The following is a 12,291-nucleotide window of genomic DNA, read 5'->3' on the forward strand; positions in this document are numbered from 1 at the left end:
AAGAGCTTGAAATATATAGAGGAGTATAACATATTCATTCATGGGGAACACAGCAGTGTAAAAATGTAAACTCAGCTTAAATTATTTACAATTTAGTGCCTTACCTGTAGCCACCGACATTACAAGCAAATTTGGGCTGCTGTGCTCTGCTTCCCAAATCAACCCTAAAAAGTTATAGAATGGAAACAGAAAGTAAAAAACCAGTATCAGCAACAAAATCTACGTAACAAAACAGGGACAGCCCAGGGTGAGACTGAAGACCATGTTGAGCTGGTACTTGTGTTTGACACTTGCAGTGTCGGTTGGAGGGGGTTAGCAGCAGGGATGCTGGGGAGGTTTGTAGCCTACCTAGACGACAGATGAAACAATGGGTAGAATAAAAGTTTTAAAATTTCCACTTCACTTCATTGCACAATCTGAGGCAGTCCCTGAAAACACGATGCCAAGAGGCCTAGTGTAATAGCAGAACACCAGGAAAATTGGGTTGGTTAAGGCAGTATGGCTCCAGAGTTCTGCTAATAACAACCAGAAACCAACATAGTGGGAGAGGAATTACGTTTAAAAAAAAAAAATTCTTTCAACAGAACACAAAGACTGGAATAGAAGAAGAATAGGATATCAGAGTGAATCATGCATACTAAGGGTGGCTATTACTTCATAGAAATAAATACATATATTGCTACCTACATATATACTTAGAAGATATGTAAACGCTATTTCTTCGATTCAGAGAATAAATCACTTAGGACCAAAGGTTTGCCAAGTGTAGCTCTGGCTGGGGAGGAGCTCCCGTGGGAAGGTGTGCATCTTCTCCCAGAGGTCACTACAATTGCAGGAGCTCCCACCCTGCAGGGAGCACCTGGCCTGGGACCCGCAGCCATTCTCTACAAGGGGTGCAGATGCGCAAATGCTCAGAGGTGACAGAAACAGTGTATCTCCCACCCATCACTTCATCCAACAGCCAGGAGTGAGGAAGAGGACCCTCCTGAATGAGGACTGAGGGTCCACCCTCCCCCACATAAAGGGACCAGAGAATCCAACTCAGCCCCCTTGTCAGCCCTGGTAAACACTGGCAATGATGTCACCGCGACCACACCCCTCCCCCCAATGCCACTTCGCGGGGACTCAGAGTCAGAGACTTGGTCTGAGCACATACAATCAGCAGAGGATGGCGGTCCAGGCTCAGCCAGGTATCCAAATCAGGATCCTGAGGGATGACCAAAGGCCCCTCCCACCCCCAACTCCCCCGACCCCACCAGGATCTACACAGCCACAGGATCCCCGTCCCAATCCCTGCCCCTAACCTCAACACCATCTTCATGCTTACCCCCATCACCATCCAGATCCCCATCCAGGCAGAATCCGGTTCCACCTCTGTGGAAAACCCAGGGAAGTGCCGCTGCCCGGATGTGACGTCACTGACTTGCGCATTGGGGATCAGAGGGCAGCGAGATTCTCGCCCTGAGCAACGGCCTGATGTCGGGGGAGGGAAGCAGGCCGAAGTCTGGTGAGGAGTCAAGGTGAGATGCTGAGGGAGTACTGGGGCGAGTCTCACCACAGACAGAGGGCCTCAAACAATTCAGTGCTGCCTCTGTTGCCAGGCCTGGACCACCCTGAAACGGAAGACGTGGAAGGCTGGGTCGCCACCACCTCACCCCGCCAACCCCCGCCACTTTAACCCCAGGGAACTCTGGGGTAAGAGCTTTGTGTGACCAGGGAAGGGCTGCTTAGAAGTGGGCAGGGCCCAGACTCAGCCAGGAATCAAGGTCAGGACCCGGAGAGGGGACTGAGCACAACCCACCCCCTGCACCCACCACCATTCCCATCCCCCAACACCAACCCCACCCCCATCCCTCAAACACCAACCGCATTCCCATCCCCACCCCCACCCCCACCCCCATCCTGGCAGAATCCGGGCTTTGCCCCTGCCATAAACCCAAGGAGGATCTGGGAATGGTGGCCAAGCACGTGGATCCTGACCTTCACCTCTACTGCTAAGGGAAGGAAGGGGTTCGGTATCGTGAGTATGGCCTTTGGGAAGCAGACGAAGGGCCCAGGTCCTCCTGGAAGACAATGGAGTCCTGAGAGGACCCAGCATACCAGGACACGGGGCCTACTGTACCCCTGTCTCAATCTGAGGCAACTTTTCATACGGCCGCAGGAATCCTAGGGATGCAGAACCACTTCAGCAGGGGGATGGGGCCCAGCCCTGCGAGAAGTCAAGGGGAGGAAGAAGAGGGAGGACTGAGGGGAGGTTGCAGTCCAGATCAGTGGGAACCTTGGGCTGGGGGGATCCTGGGCACAGTGGCCGAATGTACCCTGTGCTCATTGCGCCTTCAGGGTGACAGAGTTGAGGACTGTGATCTGAGGAGTGGGACTTCAGGTCTGCAGAGGGAGGAATTCCAGGATCTGCCGTACCCAGGGTGTGCCCCCTTCGTGAAGACTGGGGAAACCCCCGGCCTAGAAAAAAGGAATGCCACAGAGTTTGGCTGTCCCTTGTTCTTGGCTCTGGGGGAACCTGATCAGGGATGGCCATAAGTGGCAATCTCATTTGTACCACAGGCAGGAGGTTGGTGAACCCTCAGGGAGATAAGGTGTTGGTGTAAAGAGATGTCTGCCCATTTCAGGGGGTTGGTGGTTGAGGAAGGGCAGGTCCCGGCAGGAGTAAGATGAGTAACCCACAGGAGGCCATCAGAAGCCTCAACCTAGAACCAAAGGGGTCAGCCCTGGACAATGCCCATAGGGGTGACAGGATGTGGCCCCTCCTCACTTCTGTTTCAACATCTCAGGGATGTGAGGACCTTGTTTTCAGAGGGTGACTCAGGTCAACACAGGGGCCCCTATCTGGTCGACAGATGCAGTGGTCCTAGGATCTGCCAAGCATCCAGGTGGGGAGCCTGAGGGAGGATTGACGACTCTCCTGGGCCAGAATGCAGACAGGGGGCCCCATAGAAATCTGCCCTGCCCCTGCTGTTACCTGAGAGAGCTTGGGCAGGGCCGTCAGCTGAGGTCCCTCCATTATCCTGGGATCTCTGATGTCAGGGAACAGGAGGGTTTGGTCTGAAGGGGATGCACTCAGGTCAGTAGAGGGAGGGAGGCTCTCAGGCCCTACCAGGAGTGGACGTGAGGACCAAGCAGGCTCCTCACTCAGGACACATGGACTCCAATGAATTTGGACATCTCTCATTGTGCTTTGCGGGAGGACCTGGTCATATATGGCCAGATGTTCGTCCCTCATGTCCTTCTGTACCACATCAGGAATGTGAGTTCTTAACATGAGAGTTTCTCAGGCCAGCAAAAGGGCAGGATTAGGCCCTACAAGGAGAAAGGTGAGGGCCCTGAGTGAGCACAGAGGGGACCCTCCACCAGAGTAGAGTGGGGACCTCACAGAGTCTGGCCAACCCTGCTGAAATATCTGGGAATCCGTGGCTGTGCTTGCAGTCTGCACCCTGAAGGCCCGTGCATTCCTTTCCCAGGAATCAGGAACTCTAGAAACCAGGCAGTGAGACCTTGGTCTCAGTCAGTGTCCTCAGGTCACAAAGCAGAGGGGACACAGACAGTGCCAACACTGAAGGTTTTCCTGGAATGCGCACCAAGGGCCCCACCCGCCCCAGAACAAATGGGACTCCAGAGCGCCTGGTCTCACCCTCGCTACTGCCAGTCCTGCAGCCTCAGCATGTGCTTGCTGGCTGTACCCTGAGATGCCCTCTCACTTCCTCCTTTAGGTTCTGAGGGGTCAGGCCGACAAGGAGGACCAGAGGCACTGGAGGAGCGTTGAAGGAGAAGATCTGTAAGTAAGCCTTTGATAGAGCCTCCAAGGGTCAGTTCAGTTCTCAACTCAGGGCTCTCACACGCTCCGTCTCTCCCCAGGCCTGTGGGTCTTCATTGCCCAGCTCCTGCCCACATTCCCGCCTGCTGCCCTGACCAAAGTCATCATGCCTCTTGAGCAGAGGAGTCAACACTGCAAGCCTGAAGAAGGTCTTGAGGCCCGAGGAGAGGCCCTGGGCCTGGTGGGTGCGCAGGCTCCTGCTACTGAGGAGCAGCACACTGCCTCCTCCTCTTCTACTCTAGTGGAAGTCACCCTGGGGGAGGTGCCTGCTGCTGAGTCACCAGGTCCTACCCAGAGTCCTCAGGGGGCCTCCAGCTTCTCTACTACCATCAACTACACCCTTTGGAGCCAATCCGATGAGGGCTCCAGCAACCAAGAAGAGGAGGGACCAAGAATGTTTCCTGACCTGGAGTCCGAGTTCCAAGCAGCACTCAGTAGGAAGGTGACTGAGTTGGTTCATTTTCTGCTCCTCAAGTATCGAGCCAGGGAGCCGTTCACAATGACAGAAATGCTGGAGAGTGTCATGAGAAATTGCCAGTACTTCTTTCCTGTTATCTTCAGCAAAGCCTCTGAGTACTTGCAGCTGGTCTTTGGTATCGAGGTGATGGAAGTGGTCCCAGTCGGCCACTTGTACATCCTTGTCACCTGCCTGGGCCTCTCCTACGATGGCCTGCTGGGCGACAATCAGATCATGCCCAAGACAGGCCTCCTGATAATCGTCCTGGCCATAATCGCAATAGAGGGCGACTGTGCCCCTGAGGAGAAAATCTGGGAGGAGCTGAGTGTGTTGGAGGTGTTTGATGGGAGGGAGGACAGTGTCTTCGCACATCCCAGGAAGCTGCTTACCCAAGATTTGGTGCAGGAAAACTATTTGCAGTACCGGCAGGTGCCTGGCAGTGATCCTGCATGCTATGAGTTCCTGTGGGGTCCAAGGGCCCTCCTTGAAACCAGCTATGTGAAAGTCCTGTACCATATGCTAAAGATCAGTGGAGAACCTCACATTTCCTACCCACCCCTGCATGAATGGGCTTTGAGAGAGGCGGAAGAGTGAGTCCGAGCACACTTTGCAGCCAGGGCCAGTGGGAGGGGGTCTGGGCCAGTGCACCTTCCAGGGCCCCATCCATTAGCTTCCACTGCCTCGTGTGACATGAGGCCCATTCTTCACTCTTTGAAGAGAGCAGTCAGCATTCTCAGTTTTGGGTTTCTGTTCTATTGGATGACTTGGAGATTTATCTTTGTTTCCTGTTGGAATTGTTCAAATGTTCCTTTTAACGGATGGTTGAATGAACTTCAGCATCCACGTTTGTGAATGACAGTAGTCACACATAGTGCTGTTTATATAGTTTAGGAGTAAGAGTCTTGTTTTTTATTCAGATTGGGAAATCCATTCTATTTTGTGAATTGTGATATAATAACAGCAGTGGAAAAAGTATTTGCTTAAAATTGTGAGCGAATTAGCAATAACATACATGAGATAAAGAACTCAAGACATTAAAAGATAGTTAATTCTTGCCTTATACCTCAGTCTATTCTGTAAAATCAAACAAATATGCATACCTGGATTTCCTTGGCTTCTTTGAGAATGCAAGAGAAATTAAATCTGAATAAATAATTTGTCCTGTTCACTGGGTCATTTCTTTTCCATTCACTCAGCATCTGCTCTGTGGAAGGCCCTGGGTTAGTAGTGGGGATGGTAAGGTAAGCCAGACTCACGCCTATCCATAGGGTTGTAGAATCTAGGAGCTGTAGTCATATAATTAAGGTGGCAAGAAGTCCTGTAAGACATAGGGGAAATGTAAGAGAGGGGTGAGGGTGTCGGGCTCCAGGTGAGAGTGGTGGAGTGTAAATGCCCTGAGCTGGGGCATTTGGGGCTTTGATAAACTGCAGTTTGATCTGAAGGAGCTGACTCTAATGAAGCTGGGTGGGTGCAGGGCCAGATTCTCAGAGGGTGTGAGAAAAGCTTGGAATGGAAAGCAACTCTGAGCAGTTTATTTCAGATGGGGGATGAACAGAGAGGCGTCTCCACCTGGGGCAGGAATGGAAGGTGTCCTGTGCTTTTGTCCCACTGCTATTGAACACAGCCCAAGATGCACGTGATGGACACCCATCATCTGCATGGGTTTCCTGAGCGATGAGGGTGAATTTCCCGGGAAGGGTGGCCCAGAAGCCACTGGCCAGGTGCTTTTCTGCCGAGCAGGAAGAGCCAGAGCTGACTCCATTAAAAAGGCATTCTAACTAGGTTATCTCAAGTGCAATTTGACCAATTGTAAGCACGGGCTAGATTTTGGATGGTAACAAAATGCATGAAAATAGTGGATTGGGTGGGAAAGTAGCTGGGAGAGAGGGAAGGAGTTGGTCTCAGGTTCTGGGAGCTTTGAGCTGCACCTGGCTGGGCAAAACTTCCACACAACCAAATTTTGAAGTGCATTTTCTAAGGGGAAATACTTAACTGAATTTTAAGGGTGAAGCTTCCTTTTGTGGCTAAGTATTCCATGTTCTGTTGAGCTGTATATTCTCTGATAAGTCCTGGAGAACAACGACAACAACAACAAAATCCCAGTGTTAGGGCCTGGGGTTAAAACATATTAGAAATAACAGCCATCCACCATTTGTGAAAATTCTAATTTACACCAGGCCCAGAGCCAGGTGCTTCACTTGCGTTTTATACACTCCGACTGTCCTACTAGACAGGCCTTACACATCTACTTACAGATGAAGAATCCAGGGCTCACAGGGTTTGTGAATTGGGGCATAGAAACAGGGTATTTCCTGGGTATTTCTCAGGATCACGTGGTTACTAAGGAACAGGGCTGGAAGCAGACCCCTGGTATGAATTCCTTTAGAACTCATGCTGTTCCCACTTCTCTGAGCCTGAGGCTGACCTCCTGACAGGACTTCATTTTTCTTCTCAGCACTCCACTATGTTTCTCAGGTGACAAAAAGAAGAACCTTGAGGGCAGCATACTAAAAGCAGGCCTGCAGAATGTGACAATGAGAATCAAACACCATTTGGGGCTGGTGTGCGCTGGGTTCCCTGAGAGCTGACGTTGCCCAGATGTGGGCATTTCTGTCCAGCCCCAGCACTTTCAGAATTACAGCACATTTCTCCTGGTCACTTCCATGTGTCCTGTCTGACGCTGGAACCTATAGGGCCTGCTGATCAGCTCCTCACTGATCCTCACAGAACAGCCCAGAATCACCTGCTCACCTCCTGACAGGGTGCATTTCTTCTCTCTGTAGAAGTCCACTGGCTGTCCCATCTCTCACCCAGGAAACCACATGATGTCAAAAACCCTTCTGATATAAAAACTCACATGGGGACAGTGACACTTAGACACTTGGTTACCACTCTGGTTGTCTTCAACAAACTCTAACTGTTTTCTGAATGGGCTGAGTAGTCTGTTTCGCCATATTATCTAAGGGTTCTTGTGTGATATCACCCTGAAGTCAGAGGAATTTGGAACCACCTTGATAACTTGAAATCAAGCTTTCACAGGGCGTCCTTTTGGAATTCGCCTTTGAATACATGCACAGATAAATGGTCAAAGAGCAAACCGTCCCTCATGAGTATTAGATGAGAAAAACCTTGGGAAATCCCAGAAGAACAAACATCTACTTACTGAGACTGAATTCCCAAATTTCTGGAGTCCTCCAGGAGTTTAAAAAAGATTCCTTGAAAACATGTCAACTCTCATGAAAGAGGAATAATTAAGCAGCCTTCTGTTTCTTGTCTGTTTACCTGCTCCATGGGAAAATACTGGCCTTCAGTGTGCGTAAAGGCACCAGACAGGTGTTCAGGCGTGTGGAGGGTAGCAGAAATTCACAGGTTAACATTTTGACTCGGAATCAAATGGAGGAAAAATTCTCAGCCTACTAAGGATTTAAAGGGTATTGCAAAGGAAAGCCTTCCTGCTGAGACTTTCAAGATTCTTGAACAGTTAGTTATGATTGTGTATTTGAAAACGTCAGTCACATATTTGACACTGGAAAAAGTTGGAGAATGTCACGGCAAATTTGGCCTTCTCAGAAACTTCTCCTAGAAATGAGATGGGTAGTATAATATCAAATAATCATAGTTGCTTTTGTTGAGCACCTACTATGTAACAGTTTATGGGGGAGGGTATCCTACTCACCCACATTTTGTCTTTGTCTCCTTCCTGGACACATGGGAACAGTAAAGTCCTTATAGTTAGGAAGGGCCATGTGACTTTTCCATTACACCAGTATATGAGCAGAAGCATTGTTTGTCACATCCAGGCATTTGGGAGCCAGTGTGTCATTTCCACGCTTTCGCCCCGCTTTCAACAGCAAACATGGCAGCTTCATCTTGAGATGGCGGAATCACAAGGTGGAAGCAACTTGGATCCCTGGGTCCTGTGAGAGTGGAAATCCCCTGGCAAACTGCGTCAGAACTTATTTGCACGTAAAATAAACTTCTGTTTTGGCAAGCCATTCATGGTGGTTCTGTTGCATTGGCTAGCAGTTTCTTAAACTGACATGGCTAGTATTGCTGTTGTCAGGATTAAATATTTTTTATTTAAAATGTAGTAGTGCATATATTCTTATTGCAAAAATTATAGAAATGTAGATAACTCAGAATTTTTTTTTTTATAAAGCTCCTCCACAGTTAACAACACCTCCCCCCGCATAGGTCACCACAATTAACAAACTTGTGTATTATTTTACTGCTGACTGTAGTCTTTTCACTGACAAATAAATCATAACAATATATTATTTTTATTTAATATACAAGAACAATGACGTACATACTGATCTGCTTTTATCACTTTATAAAACGGATATAGTATCTTTCGACAACAGTATAGATAGATTAGATAGATAGATAGATAGATAGATAGATAGATCTTTCTCACTTTTGAAACCACTTTCTTTAATTCTAAATTAGGCATGCACCATATTTAATAAAACTCTTTCTTCCTAATGGACATGTAAGTCGTTTCCCATTTGCTATGCGATAAATAGAATAAAATAAACATCTGAATATGAATTTTAGGCAAACATGGTTTTCTTCTAAGAAGGATATATTAACATGAACATTTTTTTTAATTTATTTATTATTATTGTACTTTAAGTTGTAGGGTACATGTGCATAACGTGCAGGTTTGTTACATATGTATACTTGTGCCATGTTGGTGTGCTGCACCCATCAACTCATCATTTACATCAGGTATAACTCCCAATGCAATCCCTCCCCCCTCCCCCCTCCCCATGATAGGCCCCTGTGTGTGATGTTCCCCTTCCTGAGTCCAAGTGATCTCATTGTTCAGTTCCCACCTATGAGTGAGAACATGTGGTGTTTGGTTTTCTGTTCTTGTGATAGTTTGCTAAGAATGATGGTTTCCAGCTGCATCCATGTCCCTACAAAGGACGCAAACTCATCCTTTTTGATGGCTGCATAGTATTCCATGGTGTATATGTGCCACATTTTCTTAATCCAATCTGTCACTGATGGACATTTGGGTTGATTCCAAGTCTTTGCTATTGTGAATAGTGCTGCAATAAACATACGTGTGCATGTGTCTTTATAGCAGCATAATTTATAATCCTTTGGGTATATACCCAGTAATGGGATGGCTGGGTCATATGGTACATCTAGTTCTAGATCCTTGAGGAATCGCCATACTGTTTTCCATAATGGTTGAACTAGTTTACAATCCCACCAACAGTGTAAAAGTGTTCCTATTTCTCCACATCCTCTCCAGCACCTGTTGTTTCCTGACTTTTTAATGATCGCCATTCTAACTGGTGTGAGATGGTATCTCATTGTGGTTTTGATTTGCATTTCTCTGATGGCCAGTGATGATGAGCATTTTTTCATGTGTCTGTTGGCTGTATGAATGTCTTCTTTTGAGAAATGTCTGTTCATATCCTTTGCCCACTTTTTGATGGGGTTGTTTGTTTTTTTCTTGTAAATTTGTTTGAGTTCTTTGTAGGTTCTGGATATTAGCCCTTTGTCAGATGAGTAGATTGCAAAAATTTTCTCCCATTCTGTAGGTTGCCTGTTCACTCTGATGGTAGTTTCTTTTGCTGTGCAGAAGCTCTTTAATTTAATGAGATCCCATTTGTCAATTTTGGCTTTTGCTGCCGTTGCTTTTGGTGTTTTAGACATGAAGTCTTTGCCCATGCCTATGTCCTGAATGGTACTACCTAGGTTTTCCTCTAGGATTTTTATGGTATTAGGTCTAACATTTAAGTCTCTAATCCATCTTGAATTAATTTTCGTATAAGGAGTAAGGAAAGGATCCAGTTTCAGCTTTCTACTTATGGCTAGCCAATTTTCCCAGCACCATTTATTAAATAGGGAATCCTTTCCCCATTTCTTGTTTCTCTCAGGTTTGTCAAAGATCAGATGGCTGTAGATGTGTGGTATTATTTCTGAGGACTCTGTTCTGTTCCATTAGTCTATATCTCTGTTTTGGTACCAGTACCATGCTGTTTTGGTTACTGTAGCCTTGTAGTATAGTTTGAAGTCAGGTAGCGTGATGCCTCCAGCTTTGTTCTTTTGACTTAGGATTGTCTTGGAGATGCGGGCTCTTTTTTGGTTCCATATGAACTTTAAAGCAGTTTTTTCCAATTCTGTGAAGAAACTCATTGGTAGCTTGATGGGGATGGCATTGAATCTATCAATTACCTTGGCCAGTATGGCCATTTTCACGATATTGATTCTTCCTATCCATGAGCATGGTATGTTCTTCCATTTGTTTGTGTCCTCTTTTATTTCACTGAGCAGTGGTTTGTAGTTCTCCTTGAAGAGGTCCTTTACATCCCTTGTAAGTTGGATTCCTAGGTATTTTATTCTCTTTGAAGCAATTGTGAATGGAAGTTCATTCCTGATTTGGCTCTCTGTTTGTCTGTTACTGGTGTATAAGAATGCTTGTGATTTTTGCACATTAATTTTGTATCCTGAGACTTTGCTGAAGTTGCTTATCAGCTTAAGGAGATTTTGGGCTGAGACAATGGGGTTTTCTAAATATACAATCATGTCATCTGCAAACAGGGACAGTTTGACTTCTTCTTTTCCTAACTGAATACCCTTGATTTCTTTCTCTTGCCTAATTGCCCTAGCCAGAACTTCCAACACTATGTTGAATAGGAGTGGTGAGAGAGGGCATCCCTGTCTTGTGCCAGTTTTCAAAGGGAATTTTTCCAGTTTTTGCCCATTCAGTATGATATTGGCTGTGGGTTTGTCATAAATAGCTCTTATTATTTTGAGGTACGTTCCATCAATACCGAATTTATTGAGCGTTTTTAGCATGAAGGGCTGTTGAATTTTGTCAAAAGCCTTTTCTGCATCTATTGAGATAATCATGTGGTTCTTGTCTTTGGTTCTGTTTATATGCTGGATTATGTTTATTGATTTGCGAATGTTGAACCAGCCTTGCATCCCAGGGATGAAGCCCACTTGATCATGGTGGATAAGTTTTTGATGTGTTGCTGAATCCGGTTTGCCAGTATTTTATTGAGGATTTTTGCATCGATGTTCATCAGGGATATTGGTCTAAAATTCTCTTTTTTTGTTGTGTCTCTGCCAGGCTTTGGTATCAGGATGATGTTGGCCTCATAAAATGAGTTAGGGAGGATTCCCTCTTTTTCTATTGATTGGAATAGTTTCAGAAGGAATGGTACCAACTCCTCCTTGTACCTCTGGTAGAATTCAGCTGTGAATCCATCTGGTCCTGGACTTTTTTTCGTTGGTAGGCTATTAATTATTGCCTCAATTTCAGAGCCTGCTATTGGTCTATTCAGGGATTCAACTTCTTCCTGGTTTAGTCTTGGAAGACTGTAAGTGTCCAGGAAATTATCCATTTCTTCTAGATTTTCCAGTTTATTTGCATAGAGGTGTTTATAGTATTCTCTGATGGTAGTTTGTATTTCTGTGGGGTCGGTGGTGATATCCCCTTTATCATTTTTAATTGCGTCGATTTGATTCTTCTCTCTTTTCTTCTTTATTAGTCTTGCTAGTGGTCTGTCAATTTTGTTGATCTTTTCAAAAAACCAACTCCTGGATTCATTGATTTTTTGGAGAGTTTTTTGTGTCTCTATCTCCTTCAGTTCTGCTCTAATCTTAGTTATTTCTTGCCTTCTGCTAGCTTTCGAATGTGTTTGCTCTTGCTTCTCTAGTTCTTTTAATTGTGATGTTAGAGTGTCAATTTTAGATCTTTCCTGCTTTCTCTTGTGGGCATTTAGTGCTATAAATTTCCCTCTACACACTGCTTTAAATGTGTCCCAGAGATTCTGGTATGTTGTATCTTTGTTCTCATTGGTTTCAAAGAACATCTTTATTTCTGCCTTCATTTCGTTATGTACCCAGTAGTCATTCAGGAGCAGGTTGTTCAGTTTCCATGTAGTTGAGCGGTTTGGATTGAGTTTCTTAGTCCTGAGTTCTAGTTTGATTGCACTGTGGTCTGAGAGACAGTTTGTTATAATTTCTGTTCTTGTAC

The 12,291-nt window shown here is 46.1% G+C and overlaps 1 protein-coding gene across 3 annotated transcripts; it reads left to right on the forward strand.

Annotated features, from left to right (window-relative positions):
• The first annotated feature begins 1,448 nt into the window (after positions 1 to 1,448).
• On the forward strand, positions 1,449 to 5,454 carry LOC126945416 (melanoma-associated antigen 2). 3 transcript variants are annotated; one of them, XM_050775372.1, is made up of 3 exons: positions 1,449 to 1,520; positions 1,602 to 1,695; positions 3,726 to 5,454. In XM_050775372.1, exon 3 carries the CDS (start codon positions 3,936 to 3,938, stop codon positions 4,878 to 4,880), a length of 945 nt encoding a protein of 314 aa, XP_050631329.1. In that variant the 5' UTR covers positions 1,449 to 1,520; positions 1,602 to 1,695; positions 3,726 to 3,935; the 3' UTR covers positions 4,881 to 5,454. The 3 variants fall into 3 exon arrangements, with proteins under 3 accessions (XP_050631329.1, XP_050631328.1, XP_050631330.1); XM_050775371.1 differs by lacking the exon at positions 1,449 to 1,520 and having other exon boundaries at positions 1,562 to 1,695; XM_050775373.1 differs by lacking the exons at positions 1,449 to 1,520; positions 1,602 to 1,695 and having other exon boundaries at positions 3,738 to 3,790; positions 3,871 to 5,454.
• The last annotated feature ends 6,837 nt before the right edge of the window (positions 5,455 to 12,291 follow it).

This window comes from Macaca thibetana, chromosome X (genome assembly GCF_024542745.1).
Source record: "Macaca thibetana thibetana isolate TM-01 chromosome X, ASM2454274v1, whole genome shotgun sequence".
In the NCBI taxonomy this organism is placed as follows: Eukaryota; Metazoa; Chordata; class Mammalia; order Primates; family Cercopithecidae; genus Macaca; species Macaca thibetana.